The sequence below is a fragment of the Lynx canadensis genome, chromosome B4 (genome assembly GCF_007474595.2).
Source record: "Lynx canadensis isolate LIC74 chromosome B4, mLynCan4.pri.v2, whole genome shotgun sequence".
Lineage (NCBI taxonomy): Eukaryota > Metazoa > Chordata > Mammalia > Carnivora > Felidae > Lynx > Lynx canadensis.
In genome coordinates this window covers 75,210,166-75,234,354 of record NC_044309.1, presented here as the reverse complement: position 1 = coordinate 75,234,354, position 24,189 = coordinate 75,210,166, and the positions used below count along the sequence as shown (strand labels likewise).

The window sequence follows — 24,189 nt, the reverse complement described above, 5'->3', positions numbered from 1 at the left end:
TGAATGAATAAGGAAGATGTGGTGTGTGTGTATATATGTGTACAGTAGAATATTATTTAGCCATGAGAAAGAAGGAAATCCTGCCATTTGCAACAACAACACGGATAGATCCTGAGGGCATGATGCTAAGGTAAGTTGGACAGAGAAAGACAAATATTATGATCTCATACATGGAATCTAAAAAAGCTGAACTCATAGAAACAGAGTAAAATAGTGGTTACCAAGGGCTGTGGGGTGGGGGAAAGAAATGTTGGTTGAAAGATACAAACTTCCAGTTTTAAGATGAGTAAGTTCTGGGGATCTAATGTACAGCATAGTGATTATAGTTAATAATACTGTTTTATATGCTTGAAAGGTGCTAAGAGAGCAAATCTTAAACGTTCTTACCACAAAAAAGAAAGGTAATTATGTACTGAGATGGAGGTGTTAGCTAATATTATTGTAGTAATCACTTTGCAGTATATATAATCAAATCAACATGTTGTACACCTTAAATTTACACAATGTTACATGTCAATTACATCTCAATAAATTGGGGAAAAAAAGACTTCTTTGGGGAAAGTGAATCTAAGAGGCACTGCACTCCTAGCCAGGGTTCACTGTGAGGGATGGCATATGGTGGAAGACCAAAAATCTGATGATTAAGTGAAAATTCAGATCCTCATAAGTGTGATTCTCAATACTCCCTTCTCCTGTCCTGGTCCTAGCATTATAACCAAGCCCCAGAGAAACAATTATACGATTCTTCCTGGAAAAATTGTAGCTATCCAGAAGAAAGCTCACAGTGAAGGCCACAATAGACAATTCCCACCATAGGCTTTTAGTCAGCTTTTAGTTCCTCACTCTTAAATTATAATGGAGAGCCAAGGATCATGAATTGTTTGACAAGAGTCATCAATGAGAAAAAAAAGGTCATAGGAAAAATAGCTCAGAGGAGATGGAGCTAATGCAGGGAACAGAATTTCAAATAAAGTATAATATCCATGAAGAAAAGAGAAAAGATATGCACAAGGAAAGCCAGATAACCAAAAATGGCCCTTGGAACTTAAATATAGTAACCAAGATAAAATGTTCTGATACAAAGGTGTGGTGTTTTCCACATATGTCCACAACTTCTTCACTATTTCTTCAAGAAGTAGAGCTTATTTCCCCTCCCCTTAAGCATGGGCTGCATTTAGTGACTTTCTTCTAACAAAAAGAATAAGGTGGAAGTGATAGTCACTTCTGAGACTAGGTCATAAAAAGGCATTGTGGCTTCCTTACTCTCTTGGATCACCTGCTCTGCAGTTACCTCCCACGTGAGAACACTGCAGCAGCTTATGGAGAGGCCCATGTGGTGAGAAACTGAGGTGTCTTGTCAACAGCCAGAGAGGAACTGAGGCCTGTAGCCATCAGATGACTGCAGCTCCTGCTGACATCCTGTTTTCAACCACATGAGAAACCTTGAGCTAGAACTACCTAGCTAAGTTGCTCCTTGGATCCCTGAGTCACAGAAACAGTGAGGTAATAAATGTTTGTTAAGCCTCTGTTTTAGGATACTTTGTTACATAGAATAGATAATTAACACAGAAAGTTGGAAGATAAAGTTGGGGAATCTCCCAAGGAATGCATTTTTAAAAACCCAAAGAAAATAAAGAGAATGATTAGTGAGTTAGAGAATCAGCTCAGAAGGTTTTTTGTTTTAATTTTTTAAATTTACTTTTTTTTTGGGGGGGGGGGCAGAATCTTAAGCAGGCTCCAGGCTCAGCACAGAGCCCGAAGTGGGGCTCAATCCCATGACCCTGGGATCATGACCTGAGCCAAAATCATGAGTTAGATACTCAACCAACTGGGGCACCCAGGTGCCCCTCAGCTCAGAAGAATTTATAGTTGACAAATGGAAGTTCCAAAAAGAGAGAAGAGAGAAAATAGAGAATAAATTAATAAAAGACAGTTTCCCAGAAATGAAGGGCACGGGAGCACCTGGGTGGCTCAGTCGGTTAAGCATCCGACTTGGGCTCAGGTCATGATCTCGCGGTTTGTGGGTTCAAGCCCCACGTTGGGCTCTGTGCTGACAGCTCAGAGCCTGGAGCCTGCTTCAGATTCTGTGTCTCCCCTTCTCTCTGCCCCTCCCCTACTTGTGCTCTGTCTCTCTCTGTTTCTCAATTATAAATAAACATTAGAAAAATTTTTTAATAAAAAAATTAAAAGAAATGAAGGGCACAAATTTCCGGATTGAAAAGGTTCATGAAGTATCTATTGCAATGAATGAAAAAAGACCTACAGCAAATTCCATCAGTATGAAATTTATTACTTTGCAGTCCTAGAAGTCAGAAGTCTGGGCAGGCTTGACTGGGTCCTCTGCTTAGTTTCACCAGGCCAAAATTAAGGTGTTGGCTGGGCTGGGGTCTTATGTGAGGCTCCAAAAAAGAATACACTTTCAGGCTCATTCAGGTTGTTGGCAGAATTCAGTTTCTTGTGGTTATAGGGCTCAGCCTTGCTGACTGTCAGCCAGACCACTCTCAGCTCCTAAATGCCACCCACATTCTTTGGCATGTGGCCCCCTCCATTTTCAAAACCAGCAATGATGTGTCAAATTCCGCTCGGGCTTCTAATCTCTGAATTCCTCTTTTGCTGGTAACTGGAGAAAACACTCTGCTTTTAAAGGGCTTATATGATTAGGTTAGGCCCACTCAGATAATCTCCCTTTCTCCATATAAAGTAACAATCATGGAGTGTTATCCATCATATTCAGAGGTTCCACCCACACTCAAAGGGGAGGGGATTATACAAAGGTAAGATTCATTGAGGGTCATTCTGAAAATTTTGCCTACGGCAAACCTAAAACTGTGACATAACTATACTGGAAAAACCAGGGTGGGAGAAGAGAAGCACGGGGTATATGGTATAAGAAAGCTAAATTCCCAACTATCATAACAGGAAAGCAATATATCATAGCCAAAAATGGATAAATCAATACATACCATAAAAGCATATTCTTTAAAAGTAGGAAGGTTAAGTACCAAAGAAACAACTGGAAGAGTTCAAAATTTGTCTCTGGAGACTGGAGGTGAGAGGGTAGAGTAGGGGATTCTTATTTTTCATTATAAACTTTTAGCACCATTACTTTTGTTTTTGTTTTAGTTTTTAATTTTTAGAGAGAGAGCGTGCACGGGCAGGAGAGAGGGGCAGAGGGAGAGAGAATCTTCAGCAGGTTTACACTCAGTGCGGAATCCGATGCAGGGCTTGATCCACGACCCTGGGATCATGACCTGAGCTGAAATCAAGTGTTGGACGCTCAACTGACTGAGCCACCCAGATGCCCCATAATATTACTCTGAAAAAGAATTACAAAGATAAGTTTTAAGTATTTCTGATTACACATGAGGAAGATAACTAAAAGGTTTGAAGAATATCATAAAAATCATAAGAAAAATAAGTTTGCTTTGCAAATGCCTGACTCCACTTTAAAAAGACCCAAATGAGGGGCACCTGAGTGGATCAGTTGGTTAAGCGTCCCAACTTCGGCTCAGGTCATGCATGATCTCACCGTTCGTGGGTTCGAGCCCTGCATCAGACTCTCTGCTGACAGCTCGGAGCCTAGAGCCTGCTTCAGATTCTGTGGCTCCCCCTTTCTCTGTTCCTCCCCTGCTCATGCTCTATCTCTCTCTTTTCTCAAATAGAAATAAAGGTTAAAAAAAAAAAGAAAATTATAGATGATGCATTGCAGGGGCAAAGAAAGGCATGACAGTCATCAATGGACACAATTTCAAAGAAATGGAATTGGCACCATGTCAAAAAAATTGGTGAATCTACAGTTACACATATTAAGTGAAACTAAAATGTATAAGGTATGTATCTTTTCTTGATTTCCCAATTTACAATGTAATCTTTGACCAACTATTTGTCTAAAAGAGTCTACTGTACAACTGACCCTTGAACAACACAGGCTTAAACTGCATAGGTCCACTTATATGTGGATTTTTTTTGTCATAAATATACTACAACAAAAGAAGATTACAGTACTACAAATATATTTTCTCTTATGATTTTCTTAACATTTCCTCTTTCCCATATTTACTATAAGAACACAGTGTATAATAAATTTACAAAATATGTGTTAACTGGACAGTTTATGTTCTTGGTAGAGCTTCTGGTCAACAGTAGGCTGTTAGTAGTTAAGTTTTGGGGGAGTCCAAAGTTACATGCAGATTTTTTACTATGTGGGGGATCAGTGCCCCTAACCCCTACATTGTTCAAAGATCAACTGTAATTATATTCAACTTGTATTATATAGTATTTATTAATTGATCTAAGCTTACTAGCTTGACATATATTGGCAGGTTTATACCAGGGATCTGTAGTTGGTGGTCAGGAGTTTATGGATTAGGTTAGCCACACTCCAGGGTTATATGGACCACAATTAGTTTAACGTGCCTCCTGGAAGGATGGAATCAGTGGTAACTAGTTACCTTGCCAAATGGTGATTTCACTAAATTCTTGTCACAGAACTGAAACATCCTAGTTTTCTCTGGAGTAATAGGATGTGGATAGACTTATATCACTGGGTTTCATCAATAACTCCAGCAAAGTTTGAGTTTTAAGCACAGGAAACATCAAACTATTGTTTTGATATCTGCATATAAGAGACCACATAATAATGACTCTGTGCGTATGAGAGAGAGACAAAAAGAGAGAAGGAACCCACCCAGTTACTTTTTCCCATGCTTGCAGAACACCACTTTGAGGGTGGAGAACTGTAACTTTTTGGGAAGTTGCCCAGGGGCTATGAGAGAAGGTTATAAGGCATTGACTCCATAGAAGAGTTCCCAAATCAACAATTCTGGACATTAGCTGAGCAAAAAGTTACCATTCAGCTCCAGTGAATGGTAGGTAGGCTTTTGGCAATCTTGAGAACCACCTGTTAGAGAACAGTGAACAACTCTATAGCCCACCTGCCATTCAAACTCAGGGTTTAGGAGTTAACAGATTTTCCTAGAAAGGCTGATCATCAATCATTTGTACAGTTGCCTGCTCACAGCAAAAGACCTGTATAATTTTCTGTAATTTTCTTCTGTTGTAGCATATTTGTAAAAAAAAGTCCACATATGAGCAATATGTGTTTGACAATTTGGAATCAAATTTCGGCTCTATCACTGATCTTGGGTAAATAAGTTAATAACCTCTTTGGGCCTGTTTCCTTATTGATAAGAAGAGAATAGTAATACCTACCTCACAGGCATATTGAGAGAATTAAATGGAATCATGCATGAGGGTGTAAAATTGAGGGGGGAGGGGGAAACAACTTGTAGGGGTGACAAAGCTGATGTCCAGTCTTTTTTTTTTTTTAATTTTTTTTTCAACGTTTATTTATTTTTGGGACAGAGAGAGACAGAGCATGAACAGGGGAGGGGCAGAGAGAGAGAGGGAGACACAGAATCGGAAACAGGCTCCAGGCTCTGAGCCATCAGCCCAGAGCCCGACGCGGGGCTCGAACCCACGGACCGCGAGATCGTGACCTGGCTGAAGTCGGACGCTCAACCGACTGTGCCACCCAGGCGCCCCCAGTCTTTTTTTTTTAATTTTTTTAACATTTATTTTTGAGAGAGAGAGAGAGAGAGAGAGAGAGAGAGAGAGAGAGGTTGGGGGGGGCGAGAGATGGGGACAGAGGATCCGAGGAAGGCTCTAAGCTGACAGCAGCAAGCCTGATGTGGGGCTTGAACTTATAACTATGAGATCATGACCTGAGATGAAGCTGGATACTCAACTAACTGAGCCACCCAGGCACTCCTGTCCAGTCTTCCTTCTAACCTTACATTTTAAGCCAACAATTTGGCTAAGCCTACAGCCTCTGATAGTCTGCCACTGGAATGAAAAATATTGGGTAAGCAGATGATAACAGAATACATCTCTATTACCCCATAGGGGACTTCAGTTTTATAAAGTGAAGTCTTTTTTTCTGCCTAGCCTACGATGAAATTAATCAGAAATGAGACTCAGGCCTCTTTGGATTGATACCAGGTCTTATTTACTGGAGTTTAGGTAGCGAACTGGGTAGGAAAACCCTAGGCTTGGGGCTTAGTTCCCTCAATGGTGAGAAGTCCCATCTAGTAGGGGCAGGCAGGGTTGAAGCAGCCAGGAGAGGCCTATTTTTGGCCTGGAACAAAGAAAATTTATGGCTTAAGCCAAATGTGTTTCTCTGAGAGAGGGTGAGGAGCTCCTTATTTGGAGACAATGGTGGCCCCATGGCATAATGCTGGGACACAGCTGGGTGGAGGCCAGGCGGGGAGGGGTGGTGTAGGGGTATTAAGGAATTTCTAGAGTTCACCAGTGGGACCCTTTGTACAAACCATACCTGAAAGGTGGGTATGTAAAAACAGAGCTTTTCTGATATCATTAGAAAGAGGAAAGAGAGTGCCAATAGAGGCCTATACAGGATTAGTCTCTCTCAACCTTAACTTTGTGCTTTATACTTACCAGTTACCCCCTCCCTTCACCCCAATAAAACTTTGCTTTACTACCTGCCTACACTTAATTTCCTTCACATATGTTCTCCATTTTTCCTGAAATGCCCTGTCCCATCCATTTCTGTGCTTTTCAACAATTCATCTTTTAAGACCTTAACCAATTATCACATTTCCTCCAAAGCCTCCTCTAACTTCTTGTTTTAGAGATGATCAAATATCATTTATTAATTTATTTACCTACCAGTATTTATTAATTGTATTATGTATTCTTGCATAATACATAGTGTATTATGTATTAGGCATTACTAGGCATTGTGAAGATAATACAATTGGGTATTTACTCACTGCCTATTAAAAATCCTTCAATGGTTCCCTATAAAGTTAAAATTCTTAGCATGGCTAACAGCATCCTCCATTTTCTGGCCCCTGACAAGTTTTGAAGGCTTACTTCTCAGCACGTGTCTTCTTTACACTTTATCTGTACCCAAGGAGTTCACTTAGTATGGCTCTCTCTCAAGTCTCTGTTCCGTTGTGCAATATTCCCTTCTTGTCTACTTGGTGACCTCCAATCATCTCTTAACTCTCAGTTCTGGGAGCATTTCCTGTGTGAAGTATTCTCTAAAGGATTCTCTTGTGCTCATTCAAATCCAATAGTATCAGGTACTTCCTCTTTTGTAGTTCCACAGCATTCTATATTTAATTTATTCATACAATATATTGCCAATTTTTTGTTTGCATATTTATCTTTATCCAGCAGCCACTTTATGGCAGAGACCTCCTATCCATCTTTGTTACCCCAGGCACCAATATAAAGCCTGGCACAAAACTGTACTTAGTAAATGTTAACTAAATGAACAAATGAATAAGAATACATTTATTCCGTTGAACAAACTGAATGTCTCAACATGGATATTAAATGACAGAAGAGGGAAGCTGAATGGATAATCTCCCTACTCCATAATTTTAACTATAGAGTAATTGTTAATTGTGGGGGATAAAGCTCTAACACAAGGTAGAAAAAGAAACGGCTAAGAAGAAGCTCTTCTATATCTACCACCAGCTCTTCTCCTCCACCCTGTATTCCCCTTACTTGTTTCTTTAGTTGTGTCCCTTTTCTTGTTCCAAAAGGAATTTTGATATCCCAATAGATATAAGTTGAAGAAGGCCATCTTAGCTCCTCCCTGTCCTCTTCTGGAATGTCCAGGCTGGAGCACTGGTCTCTGTGTTTGGTAACCATGGTAATGCCCTGAAGAATTACTATGACTGACACTCCCTTTATCTAAGGAGACAGGATTTATGGGTTCAATGTAGAGCTGGAGTGGGAGTGGGCTAAATAACTTCAGAAAAATGGAGGAATCAAGTGCCAGTTACTCTTTTTCTTGTCCCAGTCTTATGTGTACTGTAAGTTTCAGAAGGCAGCGAGTTGAAAGAGCACAGACCTGGGGTCAAATATTAGTTTTGCCATATTCTTGGGATCTTTGAATAGATTAAGCCTCTGTTTTATTTTTAAAAATGGCAATGGTATCTACTTCATAGATTTAGAATTAAATTGAGATTAGATTCTACTTCATAGATTGAGAATTAAATGAGATAATACATGCCAATTTCCTCAGTATAGTGTTTAGCATATGATGGAAACGACAGTATTTTAATGTAAATATGGTACTTCTGATGAATCTTTAAGCTATTTCAAGCAGAGTGCTCAATCAGTTCACACTAGTTTTTAGCTGCCTGTTAAATTTTCAGGAATTTTGCAAGCTCATTGTTAAGCCACTATTAAAAAGTATCTAAACATACAATTGAATAAATGATATTAAAAATAAAAGTAATAGATACTAAAAACTCATCTCTTCCTATACTACATTGTACTATTATATATAGGCTTATGAAGTTATTTATATGTATTGTATCTAGATATTGTTTTTATTCTTTTTCTCTTTGCTTTTCAGTTTGCGAAGTTTCTATTGACATATCTTTAAACTCACTGATTCTTTACTTGGTTGTGTCCAGTGTATTGATAAGCCCATCAAAGGCATTCATTTCCTTTACGGTGTTCGTCAGTTGTGTGTTGTTTTTTTTTTTTTTTTTTTTTTTTTTTTTGCTGAAGTAAGCTCTAGGCCTAACATGGGGCTTTAACTCATGACTCTAAGATCAAAAGTCTACTGACTGTGAGCCAGCCAGGCACCCCTATTACAGTGTTTTTTATGTGATATTTCCTTTTGTAATTTTTTTTTTGTTTTTAGAGAAAGAGAGTAGGAGTGGGAGAGAGGAAAAGAGGGAGATAGAGAATCCTATGCTCCATGCTGAGCATGGAGCCTGATGTGGCACTTGAATTCATGACCCTGGGATCATGACCTGAGCCGACATCAAGAGCCGACACTCAACCGATTAAATCACCCAGGCGCCCCTCTAACATTCCCTTTTGATTCTTAGCTTTCACCTCCCTGCTTGCATTACTCATCTGTTCTTGCATGTTGTCCACTTCTTCCTTTAGAGTCCTTAGCATATTAGTCAGTTAAATTCCCAGTTTGATAATTCCAAAATTATCAAAAGTCTGGTTCTGATGCTTGCTTTGTCTCTTTTTTTTTTTTTTTTTTAATTTTTTTTTTTTTTTAATTTTTTTTTTCAACGTTTATTTATTTTTGGGACAGAGAGAGACAGAGCATGAACGGGGGAGGGGCAGAGAGAGAGGGAGACACAGAATCGGAAACAGGCTCCAGGCTCTGAGCCATCAGCCCAGAGCCCGACGCGGGGCTCGAACTCACGGACCGCGAGATCGTGACCTGGCTGAAGTCGGACGCTTAACCGACTGCGCCACCCAGGCGCCCCGCTTGCTTTGTCTCTTGAACAGTACTTTTTACCTTTTGGTATGCCTTATAATCTTTTTGTAGAAAGTTAGATGTGATATATTGGGTAAAAGGAATGGGGGTTTTATATTTATCTGTTTGGGAATTAGGCTGGTATTTCCTGTTTGCTATGGCTATACCTGTCAGAGGCTAAAATTTCCTCTGATGTCTCTGTCTCCCATGTTGTCTTTGGGTTTACCTACAGACTCCGTAAATAGGGTCTGAATTTGTAGTTCCTTCCATTATAATCCTGTTATTATACAGATCTACTGATGTGTTGATAAGAGGGGGAAGCTGGGGAAGTGTTTTTTTTTTTTTTAAGTTTATTTATTTTGAGAGAGAGAGCATGAGCAGGGGAAGGGCAAAGAGAGAGGGAGAGAAAGAGATTCCAAAGCAGGTTCCACTGTCAGTGGTGAGCCTGATGCAGGGCTGGAACTCATGAACTGTGAAATCATGACCTGAGCCGAAAACAAGAGTCATCCGCTTAACCCGACTGAGCCACCCAGGTGCCCCGGGGGAAGCGTTTTATAATCCTGTCAGGTCTCAGTATTTTAGTGAGTTTGTGTCCTCCCTGGACTGACCTTCACAAATGCTTATTAACTTATCCCCTTCCCCCACCCCCATCTTAGGTGAAACCAGAAGGCTAGAGGAGGCTGGAGTTGGTTATTTTCCTTCTCCTATGTTGGTTAGGCTCTGTTAAGTAGCTACCATTGAGGACAGGCCTTTGTTAAGGAGAACTGAATGCTCTGGGTCTATTTCCAAGTATTTTTTCTCTCTCCCTGCCAGAAGGATGAGGGGATTTTTCTCCAATCTTCAGAGTAAGACCTATGGGGCTCCTGGAGGTAAAACTCATGAAAATGTGGGGGCCCTCAGGAGTTTTTGTTTTTGTTTCAATCTCTCAATCTAGCCTATGTGCAGTCTCCAGCAGTTAGTCAACTGCCCAAGTATTCCTATCAGTTTCTGGTTTCAAAAGTAGTTTTTGCTCCCAGTAAGCCATGAGTTTCTGTTCTGCCTCTTCTGATTCTTTCTAGTTTTTATGGTGGAGGTTTGCCCTGTCATGTCAGTTCTCTGCTGGATCTAACAAGCGTTGTTGATTTTCAGTTTGTTCATGTTTTTTTGTTGTTATGAGAACAGGGGCAATGACTTCCAAGCTCTTTACATATCAGATTGGAAACCAGAAGTCCCTGTCTATTGTTATCTATACGGAGGAAATACTACGTGATGGTGTTCATCTCTTCCCAATTTCATGCTCAGTGATGTCATATTTGTAGCCTGAAATTGGCCATAATGGGAGAATTTACAATACAGAATTGGCAAATGCTACAAACAAAAGCTTGATTTATTTATTTTGTTGACTAGACTTAAGAAAGCGATAAGAGAATAAGTTAATGTAGATTAAGTTTAAAAGTGTATCATGTTGGGGCACTTTGGTGGCCCAGTTGGTTAAGCCTCTGACTTTGGCTCAGGTCATGATCTCACGGTTTATGAGTTGGAGCCCTACATCAGGTTCTCTCCTGTTGGCATAGACCATACTTCAGATCCTCTGTCTTTCCCTCTCTCTGCCCCTGCCCCACTCTCTCTTTCTCTCTCTAAAATAAAGATATTAAAAAAATAAACACAAAAAAGTATATCATGTCTATAGCCATTAAATTGTCAATAGCTCAAAAAATTGAAAGATTCTTCAAGTTTTCAAAAACTATTATCCAAGTCAGCAAAAATGTTGCTCAAGTCACTGAAAATAAGTGGAGTTCCAACATTAAGTCTCATTGTTTCACTTTTATTTTATTGATTAACATAAATGAAAATGTCAACCAATAGTCAAAACTATTCTCATTTGTCAAATGAAATCACAGGTTAGTTCTTAAAACAAGAATTTGGCAAAACTGGAGGTGCCTGGGTGGCTCAGTCGGTTGGGTGGCCAACTTTGGCTCAGGTCATAATCTCATGGCTCGTGAGTTGGAGCCCCACATCAGGCTCTGTGCTGATAGCTCGGAGCTTGGAGCCTGTTTCAGATTCTGTGTCTCCCTCTCTCTCTGCCCCTTCCCGCTCATGCTCTGTCTTTCTCTCCTTCAAATATAAATAAACATTAAAAAAAAAAAAAAGAATTCAGCAAAACTGGGTTAAAGTATTCTGTGAGAATCAACTGACTATAAGAAATTTATGATAAAGATTGTAGGAGTGCCTGGGTGACTCGGTCGGTTAAACTCAGGTCTTGATGTCATGGTTCCTGAGTTTGAGCCCTGCGTCGGGCTCTGTGCTGACAACTCAGAGCCTGGAGCCTGCTTTGGGTTCTGTGTCTCCCTCTCTTTCTGCCCTTCCCCAACTTGTGCTCTGTTTCTCTCTGTCTCTCTGTCTCAATAAACATTGGTTTAATGTTTAAATAAACCTTAAAAAAAAAGAAATTTATGATAAAGATTGTATATTCTATTTTTTAGAAATTGTGTGCTACACATCTTTTATGTTGGTAAGTTTATGTATAAACTTATGTACATATATGTACACATATAATTATTTTCTGGATAGCTAGTTGTTAATAATTTACCAGAACACCCACACACCATGGCAAATTTCAAGCTATCAGAGTGACATCAACTGAATGTGGAATTAGGAACAGTTACAAATGGCACACCATCTTTTCATGTTTTAATTTGGAGACTATACAAATGTTAGAAAGAAATTTTTGGGGGGAAATTTCTTTTTTAAATGTTTAAGAGAGGGAGAAAGAGAGAGAGAGTGGGGGGCAGGGAGAGGCAGAGAGAGAGAGAGAGAGAGAGAGAGAGAGAGAGAGAGAGAGAGAATCCCAAGCAGGCTCTGAGCTGTCTGTGCAGAGTCTGATGCAGGGCTTGATCTCATGAACTGTGAGATACTGACCTGAGCCGAAATCAAGAGTCACTTAACTGACTGAGCCACCCAGGGGTCCTGGAAAGAAACTGTTTTAACAGTAGTAGATGGTAATGTTCAATGTGGATGAAATACAACATTTGTAAGCACAATGCAAAATAAGATCAAACCATGCGGTATGGTATAATCCTACATTCAGAACAAGATTAATCTAGTTATGAGGAAGAGTAGCTTGATGGGTTTCATTTATAGGAAATAGGGTCCTATTTAAATTAAAAAAAGAGAAAAAAAGGAAAATTCCTCTGGTTTAAGATTTTGTCAATTGTTCTTTCAGAGCAACTTATCTGAAGGTTAACATTATTTTTTATTTATATTTACTTATTTATTTATTTATTTATTTAATTTTAAATGTTTTTACTTATTTTTGAGAGAGAGAGGCAGAGCATGAGTGGGGGAGGGGCAAAGAGAGACAGACACACACACACACCAACTCTGAAGCAGGCTCCAGGCTCTGATCTGTCAGCTCAGAGTCCAAGGTGGGGCTTGAACTCATGGGCCGTGAGACGACATCCTAGCTGAAGTTGGATGCTTAACTGACTGACCCACCCAGACGCCCTGAAGGTTAACATTATTTTGACAATAAACATGCACTGAATACCTACTATGTGCCAGATGGTGTCCCGTCAGGATCCAGAGATAACATTTAAGATCACACAGCTAGTTAAAAGAACAGCTGGGAATTTTAAGGACATTATACTAAGTGAAACAAGCCAGTCACAGAAAGACAAACACTGTATGATTCCACTTATATGAGATAGCTAAAGCAGTCAAACTCATAGAAGCACAATATTGAATGGGGGTTGTCAGAGGTGTGAAGAGAGGGAAATGAGGAGTTGTTCAATAGGTATGGAGTTTCAGTTCTGCTAAATGAAAAAGTTGTAGAGACCAGTTGCATAACAATGTGATTACAGTTGACACTATGGAACTGCACACTTAAAAATGGCTGAGGGTTAACAACAACAACAAAAAAGAGCTGGGATTTGAATCCAGGCCTGATGCAAAACTCGTGTTTAGCAATTATTATTATTGCTACCTACTTTCAAATATTTATCTTCAGTCAAAGAATATTTCCTTTCTCTGAGTTCTGTATGCCTGGGTAGCAAGGCATTGATTACCACCTGCATTGCCTAGAGCTTAGCAGATACCAGAACTTTTTCTTGGAAGACTGGTATACTCAGCCAGGATAGCAAATTCAAAATGGAGTCATTAATCCAAGGGATCAAATAGAGAACCAAACACAGGTCAGAGAAACAGGCAAGAGGGTTCTGGGAGAAATAATTTTGGCTGTTTAAAAGATTATATAATGACTACATAATTGAAAAAATGCTTATTCTATTAAAAGACACAAGTCTGTGATATCAGAAGTTTGAAATCATACATTTTTTTTAAATGTTATAACCTGAAATAAGTCACTTAAATCTTCCTGAACCTCAGTTTTTCTGTAGTAAAATGTCGCTAATGCTAACTGTAGGTAGTAGATGGCAGAGAAGGGCCTGAAATGGAAGGAAATACTTCTGAGAATGAATTAGAATCAAACTGAGTGAGAACAGCCACGTCTAAAATGGTGAAACTCAAAATATTATAAAAGACAAAGGATCTAAATCTATACCAATTTAATTAAGGCAAATTGAGTGTTTTAGAAAAGCAAGAATACAGTTTACTAGAATGGAAAGAATTATGGAATTAGATTTGATTTAAAAACTTACACTTACAAGCAGTGTAGTGTGTAGGGCAAACTACTTAATCTCCCCGAGCCCGTTTCTTTATTGTAGGGTGTTGTGAGCACTTATTTGACAAATATTTATTGACTACTAGGGCCAGGACTGCACTAAGTAAGTGCTATGGACACAAAGATGAAGAAGGCATTGTCCTTACCCTCAATTTTAATATAATAAACACTATGATAACATCTAATCAATGTTTTCTATGTTCCTATGATCCAGGTACTATTACAAAGGCTTTTAACTAATTATAGCTTCATTTAATCCTTCTCACAACCTGTAGGTACTATTATTACCATTTCCATTTATACGAGAGGCACAAAGAGGCTAAGTATCTTGCCCGTGCGTTCAGCTGGAGTATATCTCGACGGAGGACAAGGACTTACAAACTTGTGCGTGTGTTATGTGGAGGTGGAAGCTTTCCACAATGAAGGAGTTTTAGTTCATTCGTCCACCAAACGAGGACTGAAGTACTACTATCTCTTGGTAGTGATATTGGGCCTTTTAAATGAAGAGTCAATAGTGCGCCTGGAACATAGCAATCACTAAATTAAAAAAAAAAAAAATTGAGAGGGAGGAAGGGCAGAGAGAGGGACAGAGGATGGAAGTCAGCTCTGTGCTGAGAGCCCCACCCAAGGCTTGAACTCCCGAACTGTGAGATCATGCATGACCTGAGCTGAAGTCCGAAGCTTAACTAACTGAGCCACCCAGGCGCCCCATAATCGCTAAATTCATTAACACTATTCATTTCATTTCATTCCCTTATGTTGAATCACTGTGGCAAGGGATAGGAATTTTTTCAAGGCTTTGGATAAATGTTGTAAAGCGGCTTTGTAAATGGGTAGTTTACACTGTTACCAACAACGTAACAGCTTTCTTGTTGCTTTATATTACGATATATGATAGGGTCACTCTCTTTGATTACTTTCTTCAGTTTTCGACAGTCTCACCTGTTTTCTGTCAAGTTCAGAAAAGGCACCATTTTTATACCTCCACCCCCACCACAAACGAAATTCTCTGAAGAACCACCGAGGGGCGCGTGGGCGGGCGCCTACGCCCGCCACAACCCTTACCCCACCACCTCTTCCACCACGCGAAGGCTAAACCCAGATCTCGCGGGAGGAGATGGGGTTTCAAACGAGAACTTCTAACTCCACCCTACCTCCCAGGGGTCACATGACTGGCGCCTGCGTCCTAGACTCAAGGTCTTTCCTGGTTGCCTACTGGCTGTTAATTCGGCTACAGGCTGTCGTGAGGTCCATTCCGGAAGTAGACCCCTTATCTAGTCCTTCTTTGCGGAAGCCTGTCACAACCTAGCCGTCCATCCTCCAGCGGAAGTTCGTCACGTCGCGGTTGCCCCCGCACAGCGGATGTGTGTCGCCGCTTAGGTGACGCTGGGAAGTGCTGCAGCCTCCGCCGCTGCCTTCTGGTTGAAGCACTATGGAGGGAGAGAGGAAGAACAACAACAAACGGTGGTATTTTACTCGAGAACAGCTGGAAAACAGCCCGTCCCGTCGTTTTGGCCTGGACCCAGATAAAGAACTTTCTTCTCGCCAGCAGGCGGCCAATCTGCTCCAGGACATGGGACAACGTCTTAACGTGTATCCTTGCGGCCTAGGCCTCCGGCCTTGGAGTCAGACCCGCCTAGCTCGGGCGTCCAGGCCTCAGGCTATGTCAGGGACGGAAGAGGGAGGCAGGGGCTGAATGTCTAGGTGGTAGAACCTGCGTTGGGGCAGCCTCAAATTCAGTTTTTACGCGAGGGAAGCGAAGCGGAGTTAATTTCCCGCTCGCTCACCAGTGCCATCAGCCTTGCTGGGAATTCGTATCCTTCGCAGTTTTGTGTTTTAACCAGCCTTTCCTAGTCCCTTTTCGTTGTGTTGTGGTCTCTTGGTCTGGTGACTTTCAGATTGTACTTTTCCGCTATGCCCTAAGGTTTTGGTAGAGGTTTCACTGTTGATGGCTGCCTCTTGAACTTAGTGTTTAAAGAGAGTTTTGAGAAATTCAAGACCTGAAGGGCTTATAAAGAAAGGGTGACCTAGAATTAATGCCCCAGCTTAGGTTCAAAATCCGTTCCTCCTAATTACTAGCTGTTTAGGAAACTTGTCAAATTCTTGGTTTTCTCGTCTGTAAAATGGAGTGTTACCCTTTGCATGTAGTTTCTGTGCCCAACACAACGCGTGGTATTTAGATTTTCAAATGGTAGCTACTGTTAAAACTATAGAATTTCAGAGGAAAGAAGGATGTCAGTTTCTGTTCGTAAGCATACAGACCCAAGGATCTATTGTTTTAAAAAAGCATTTAAATAAATAAGCCCTTACAAATGTTGGGTTTTTAAATTACTCAGAGTTCTAATGTGTATTTTCTTTGCATTTCAAAGATCAGGTAACTTAATGACTTATTTCACTTGAAGTATTTTTGTTAGAAAATATACTCATTTTGTAACAGATAAAGCGTATATAGTTTTTTTTTTAATTTTTTTTTTAACGTTTATTTATTTTTGAGACAGGGAGAGACAGAGCATGAACGGGGGAGGGTCAGAGAGAGGGAGACACAGAATCTGAAACAGGCTCCAGGCTCTGAGCTGTCAGCACAGAGCCCGACGCGGGGCTCGAACTCACAGAGTGCAAGATCGTGACCTGAGCCGAAGTCGGCCGCTTAACCGACTGAGCCACCCAGGCGCCCCAAGCGTATATAGTTTTAAAGTCTGAGAGTGGAAAATTATTTCTGGGTGGATTAAGTGTGTTGGGTTAAGTGTGTTTCTGAGTGGATTGTGTTGCTGGCTGTAATGTTTGTGTCTTAAAGTTGTGCTCCTCTCAAAAGAAGTGTCCTCTTTGTTGCAGATATCCAATTTGTTTCCTAAGCATCAGTTCAGTACTGAGTTAAGCTTTTTTTTGTTTTAAATTCTGTTTCCATACATCTAATCCTTTTTTATATGTGTGTTGTTGTTAAGGTTGTTGCCGTCATGGGATGACGACCTTTTCTCTGAATAACAACCCACATTGTCTTCTGAGGGCTTTAGAAGTAAAGGCATTTAAGTTTTTTTCTTGTCAGTGAATGAATATAAAATCATTCCATAGTGTTTCTGGTCCAAGGGATCACCATATGGAAAGGCTTATTAGTTGCCAGAGACAAGTGGGAGTGGAAAGTTAATTTCTAGAGGTCAGAAGGTGAGGAGTAGTGGAGACATACCTAGGGCCCGGATCACGGAAGGTGTAATGTTGTAAGTCATGTGAAGAGATACCCTGAGCTAATGGATCACCACTGCAAGATTTTCAGGAGGCAAGTGACTGGTTTAGGTCTTAACGTAAATTTTTTATATCCTTCTTGATCCCCACGTGCTAAGAAGCTTGCTTTGTATCAGTTTAGCATATTATATTGAATATCTGTTGTATGTATGTAAGGCATTATGTTAGGTGTCAATTGGTGGTTAATAACTTGGTGAAAGAAAACAGATTTGCTCTTTAATTTGGAAAATTATGTGTGATTTCCCTTTAGAAGCATGTATTGTGCATGGCTGCATGGTCCTTTTGGGAGGATATACAGGTTGTATTTTCGGGAATCGTGCTGCCAGTCTGTTTTGGGGCCTTAACGAACATTTTAGCTCACAATTGACTATCAACACTGCTATAGTATACATGCATCGATTCTACATGATTCAGTCCTTTACACAGTTCCATCGAAATGTAAGTATTTTGTTGTATGTGTAAACCTTTCGTGATTGATTCCAACATGTGTGTGTGTTTGTGATCTTTGTTGGTGAACTGGGATTTCAGTGGGATCATTATGTGCCACACTGAATCCAATTCTTCCAATTTTCCTGCTTAGGTAGTTATTTGGTAGGCTTAGTGTATCCTTAGAATAGGTGGATTCTCTATAAAAAGATTATTGAACACTTAAACTTAGCATTTTGGGGATGGGAGAGGAGCATTAAAGGGGAAACAATGCTTAATTTAAGTGTAATTTTTGAAATACTAAATAATAATATAGTCACAGGAAAACAGGTGAACATAAATGATTCAGTGACCAGTTGGGAAGGGAAGGCACATTATGTGATGACTGGGGGGTGACTTTTAAGACAGGAAAAAGAAAATAATAGTAATAAAGGGATTTTTTTTTTCTGGACAGAATTGTAAATAGTGCTATTTTCAGTTTTGATACCTGAAATGGTCCTATTTAACATTATTATAAGTGACTTGGAAGCGAGTGCATAGTGATTTCCCGGTTGCAGGTAAGACTATATTTGTTTAATAAAATCACAAGGTAATAGGGTTAAACCTGATGAATACTTCGTATGGATTTGTGAGTCAAATATTTCATCTTTTTTTTAAAGAAAGGTTATGTTTTGTGGAAAAGTTTTCAAGACTTGTCCTTAGGATGATAGCTTTGACCTCTTTTTTTTTTAATGCCATAGAAAGAGAATCTGTGAAGCTAGATATTGCTCCTGTAAGATATTGGCATACTCACAGGAAACCCTTTGGATCTGTGGATTAAGTGTTCCGAATTTTTGCCAATTATCCAGTCAGCTTGGCTTTGTCCTATCAGTAGACCTTTTACCTGCAACCATGCCCTACCTCTGATTGCAAGGAGCAAACTAAGACAGAGAAAAGCATTTATTGAGGGTATCTGATAGTTCTAGAATAGAAGGCAGTGTGGATAAAGAATGAAATTTGAAGACAAAGTCCATAGCTGTCTTGCCAATTCTAAAAGTTTTCTAAATGTCTTCTCTTTTATTATGGTAAAGTATATTTTTTCCTTATTTCCTATGCATTATACGCTTAGCAAGGACAGAGACTCACTTTTCTGTATATCCTCCAAAGCACCTTCAGTAAATTTGAATATGATTTGATAATTATTCAATATAGAGAGACTCTAGTGGATGGCGTGACCTTTCCCAAAATCCAGTGACTTTAAATTTGGAATTGTTGTTTCTCTCTAGAGAATTGATTTTAGGCACATTTGAAAATTAACAGATCAAAAATATCACCCTTTAATATCTTAATTTTTAAGAGTTTACTTGTGATAAGTTGAAATTCAAATTATAAATCACATCATACATTATTGTAGCATTGATATTTGTCCAGTCAAGCTGCCATGCATTTTTCATGGTATTATTATTATTTTTTTTACCATTACAAAGGTAATAAATACTTATGGTAAAAATTAATATAGAAATGTATAATGTAGGGGTGCCTGGGTGACTCAGTTGGTTAAGGGTCTGACTCTTGATTTCAGGTCATGGTCTCACAGTTCATGAGATCAAGCCCCACATTGGGCTCACTGCTGGCAGTGTAGAGTCTGTTGGGATTCTCTCTCCCTGCCTCTTCCCCACTCGCACACTCTCCTTCTCTCTTAAAATAAATGAATAAACTTAAAAAAAAGTAGGAAAGAAAGACATGTATAATGTGGAAAGTGAAAGCTCCTTTGTAATCCCACCCTCCGGAGGTAACCACTGATAAATGTTTTGTCATTTCGGGTCTTGGACATTTTTTTATAAATATACTAGTATTTATTTATTTCTAGTAAAAAAATCATTTCTTACTATACTCTTAAGCGAGTTGCTTTTATCAGTTAACAGTATGTTCTATCTTTTTGTATTGGTTTTTCATTACAGTTGACTTTTTTTTTTTTATTTTTAAAAAAATTTTTTTTTTCAACGTTTATTTATTTTTGGGACAGAGAGAGACAGAGCATGAACGGGCGAGGGGCAGAGAGAGAGGGGGACACAGAATCAGAAACAGGCTCCAGGCTCTGAGCCATCAGCCCAGAGCCCGACGCGGGGCTCGAACTCACGGACCGCGAGATCGTGACCTGGCTGAAGTCGGACGCTCAACCGACTGCGCCACCCAGGCGCCCCTACAGTTGACTTTTGAACAGGGTGGGGATGGGGCACTGACCCCCACATAGCCAAAAATCCACATATAACTTTTGATTCCCCAAACACTTAACTACTAATAGCCTACTGTTGACCAGAAGCCTTACCAATAACACAGTCAACACATAGTTTTCTTTTTGCGTTATATATACCATACCCTTACAATAAAATATGCTGGAGAAAAGAAAATACTAAAATCATGAGGAAGAGAAAATACATTTACAGTATTGGACTATATTTATAGAAAAAAACCCACATATAAGTGGACCCACACAGTTCAAACCCGTGGGGTTTTTTTGTTTGGTTTTTTTTTTTTGTTTGTTTGTTTTTTAGTTTTTTTTTAATGTTTATTTTTGAGAAAGAGTGTGAATGGGGGAGGGGCAGAGAGAGGCGGAGACACAGAATCTGAAACAGGCTCCAGGCTCTGAGCACAGAGCCTGACACAGGGCTCGAACTCACAAACTGGGAGATCATGACCTGAGCCAAAGTCAGATGCTTAACCCATTGGGCCACGCAGGTGCCCCAAACCCCAAATGTGCCCCAAATGTGTTTTTGAGGGTCAACTATACTTTAAATGGTCACGTAGTATTTATTTGTGTAGTTACTATAATTTATTTCAGCTCCCTATTGGTAGATACTTGGGTTGTTTCTAGTTTATTAATTACAAACAGTGTTACATAAAATTGGTACATATATAGTATGTGAGTTATGTGATTGTTCTAATATAAATTCCTATAGGTGAAATTGCTGTGTCCAGGAGACTGCATTTGAAAAATTTTTATGTCAGTTTGCCCTACTGAGATAATATCAGTATACATTGTTTCATTGTGTCAGTTTGCCCTACTGAAAGATTATATCAGTATGCATTGTTTATAGCACTGTAAGAGAGGATCGTTTTCTCTGCTTCATCACAAATAACTTCTATTCATTACATCAGAACTTCTATTCATTACATCAGGAAATACCAAGTTTTAACTACTTGTTGAGCACTTGGGATACAGTGGTGAACAAGTTAGAGGTAGCCCTAAATTATTTTCTTAATTTACATTTCTTCAGTTAGTGAAGTTGAGTTTCTTACACCTATTGGTCACTGTTCTTATGAAATTGAAGAATTGACTAAAAATTGTTGATTCCCTTTGTCCCGCTTTTATCCTGATTTCCTAATTTATATGAGCTCTTATGTGTTAGAGCTGTATTTCACATGTTGTGGGTACTTTTCTCATTTTTCAGTGTTTTGGAGCCTAGAGCTCTTGCTTTTTAAACATTTGTTTTTTAAAAAAATGTATTGAACAGTAAAGCATAAAAATCTGAAGTGTGCAACATGATTAATTTTTGCATTATTGTATTTTGCATCACTTATATCAAGATAAAATATATTTCAAACACCCTGGAAGATAGAGAGGTTGCCTTTCAATGGAAATAAGTTTTATTTCTTTAGTGAACATGATTGAATGATTTATTTTTACTTAAATTCTGGCATTGCATTACTCTCTTTTTGAGAAGAAATTTAACCTCGTGAATTTCTATATGTATTATTTTAAATATTTTCAAATGGGGGAATATAAAATTAGTGGTGACCAACTTGGTATGTGTGTTTATGTTGTATTTCATATATTGTAAAATGTGGGTGTTGTATTTTGATAACTAACTGATTTGATTATGTGTATTTTATTCTGATTAGCTAATCCGTAAGGGGTCAAGCTTAGTGGTTAAGAGGATGGGCTCTGGAGTCAGACCTGTCTAGATTTGGATTTTTGTTGCACTGCTTACTAGTTCTATGGCTTTGGGTAAGTTACATAGGCCTCAGTTTTTTCATCTCTTTGGAGTCAGTAACAGTGCCTGTCTCATAGAGTATTAATAAGATTTAAATGAATTAATTTACAAAATGCCTGTACATAGCAAACAAATATTAAGTGGCATTTTTATTATTTTTTTAATTTTTATTTTTTTTAATGTTTTTTAATGTTTATTCATTTTTGAGAGACAGAGACAGAGTGTGAGCAGGGGGAGGAGCAGAGAGCGGGGGAGACACAGAATTGGAAGCAGGCTCCAGGCTCTGAGCTGTCAGCATGGAGCCTGATGCGGGGCTGGAACTCACTGACTGCGAGATCGTGATCTGAGCCGAAGTCGGACGCTTAACCGACTGAGCCACCCAGGCGCCCCAGCGTTTTTATTCTTTTAAAATGTAGGAGCGCCTGGGTGGCTCAGTCAGTTAAGCGTCTGACTTAGGCTCAGGTCATGATCTCACGGTTCATGGGTTCGAGCCCCGCATCGGGCTCTGGGCTGGCAGTGCGGAGCCTGCTTGGGATTCTCACTCTCTCCTCTTGCTCAGCCCTTCTCCCACTCACTCTTTCTCTCTTTCAAATAAATAAACTTAAATAAAACAAAATGGAGAAAATCTTAAACTCTTACCTGGTATAAGAATCCTCTTAGAAACTGCCTTTAATGGGAAAATGTTTTGATAAACTGGCTTGGTAAGTGATTCCATGAGGAACAATGAGTATTTACATGGTTGACTGCACAAAAGTTAGATTAAAATTTATCTCTTGTAGTCACTTCATTATTATCTTGCCTTCTTAGTTATTGTTAGTATACTATGTTTTAGTTTCTGCCTTTCAAATACATTTTTAGCTCTTTGAAGGCAAAGTTGTAGGCTTAGAATCTTAGTATTGTCATTAAGTAGTTCTTTTCCATTTTTTCAAATCAGTTATAAAGTCCTGTTAATTTTTATAGTGTTAACTTTTTATGTCTCTATTGGTGCGCAGTCATCATCATCAAATTAAAAGAAGACAGAGAGTAAAGGAGGAAATGATGATATTCTTACACTGTTTGGAGATAACCCTGTTACCATTTTAGGATTTTATTTTTCTGTGTGCAAATACATACATTTAGTGAAACCCTATTAATTTTCTAAAATCATGCCTGTGTTTTTTTTCCCCTCATTTGTATTGCTAGTTCCTACTCTAAACTTTATTTTTTAATACCTGGATTATTAATTTTTTTTTAAATTACCTTTTAATGCATTTCATTCTTTCTTCCTTTTGGTCCCTCCTGGGACCAAAGATATCTTTCTAAATGTTTCCTAAACTATACATTTTTTTTCCTAAAATCTTTAGTGTCACTCTTTTGTGTGTTGTTTTTTTAATGTTCATTTTATTTATTTTTGAGAGAGAGAGAAAGCGTGCGCACATGCATGTGAAGGGGGCGGGGCAGAGAGAGAGAGAGAGACTGAGAATTCCAAGCAGGCTCCCCACTGCCAGCGCAGAGCCCGACACTGGACTTGATGCCACAAACCATGAGATCATGACCTGAGCCCGAAATTGGACCTTAACCAACCGAACCATCCAGGCGCCCCTAGTGTCACTCTCTTGTTAAAGATCTTTTGTGTTCCACATCCTGTTACCTGTGTCACCTACTCAGTTTAGTGTGCTTCCTGCTCTGATTCCCCACATCTTGTTCATGACAATTTTCCTCTGGTTCTGCTTTGCTTATCCTAAGGTCTAGGAATGTATGTATACGGAGCTTGCTGCATACAAATATGGCTCCATACAAATATGAAGGAAATATGCAGTAAATATGAAGGAAGAGAATTGTTACTGTGAGTTGAATTTGTGGATAAAAATCTCTTCTAGCAAAGTAGCAGATAGCAGGGATACAAATAAGTATTAGAATGCTTGTCAGTTCTACTCAGTAAAGTGGATGTTTAAGTTGTGTAAAAAATTATTTATTGTATTTCTTTGACTCCTGCCTCTTGCCATTTCCATCTTTGATTCATTGAAGTATTCTTGTTAATATTCAAAAGAATTCTTCCTGAGGTTTTCTAGATCACTACCAGGCTACACTTATGTCCTATTGCTCTAATCTCTTATATTGTTTAGTGACTGAATTTGTTGTCTACTTGTGTGTTGGCTTGAGATTCTTTCCCTCCCTAAGTGCTTTCTTTGTATAGCCTCTTGAATGTAATAATATTCTTTGAATTCCCTTGAGATTTGTGCTCCCTCATATGTAAGTGTACTTGAGATAATTCACATAAAATACAATTTGTCCTTTAAAGTGTACCATTAGCTGGTTTTAAAGTGTACAGTTAACACACAAAGGTGTGCAACCTTCACCATGATCTAATTCCACAACATTTATATCACCCCAGAAAGAAACTTCTTAAGCATTAGTGATCACTCCCATTCTTCTCTTCTTCTAGCTCCTGGCGACCACTAATTACTTTCAGTGTACTCCTTTAAAAAAAAGTATACAGAGGGCTATGATATAAACTTAAAGAAAGAATTTTATTTTAAATGAGAAGCCAACTATTTACACCTAGTAGTTTCTTGCATTAGGTAGGTAGTTTGTTGAAGGATTGGTTTTCAGGAGTGGATGCGAATTAATGGGTAAGAGAGGGGAGGACA

The 24,189-nt window shown here is 39.2% G+C and overlaps 2 protein-coding genes and 1 long non-coding RNA gene across 3 annotated transcripts in view; 2 read left to right on the top strand and 1 right to left on the bottom strand.

The window, feature by feature from the left end:
- Window positions 1-7,884, bottom strand: part of TEX49 (testis expressed 49) — a 28,570-nt gene extending 20,686 nt beyond the window's left edge. The window contains exon 1 of the mRNA XM_030322491.1: window positions 7,537-7,884. Within this exon, the coding sequence (XP_030178351.1) occupies window positions 7,537-7,615 (79 nt within the window). The 5' untranslated portion in view covers window positions 7,616-7,884. The remainder of the gene's footprint in view (window positions 1-7,536) is intronic.
- On the top strand, window positions 25-14,513 carry LOC115518905. Its single transcript, XR_003970348.1, has 3 exons — window positions 25-130; window positions 3,663-3,830; window positions 14,198-14,513. It is a non-coding gene; the product is annotated as an uncharacterized LOC115518905 (long non-coding RNA).
- An 87-nt stretch (window positions 14,514-14,600) lies between these two features.
- The window catches only part of CCNT1 (cyclin T1), a 34,213-nt gene continuing 24,624 nt past the window's right edge, over window positions 14,601-24,189 (top strand). Inside the window, exons 1-2 of the mRNA XM_030322490.2 lie at window positions 14,601-15,515; window positions 17,516-17,597. Of these exons, the coding sequence (XP_030178350.1) occupies window positions 15,355-15,515; window positions 17,516-17,597 (243 nt within the window). The 5' untranslated portion in view covers window positions 14,601-15,354. The remainder of the gene's footprint in view (window positions 15,516-17,515; window positions 17,598-24,189) is intronic.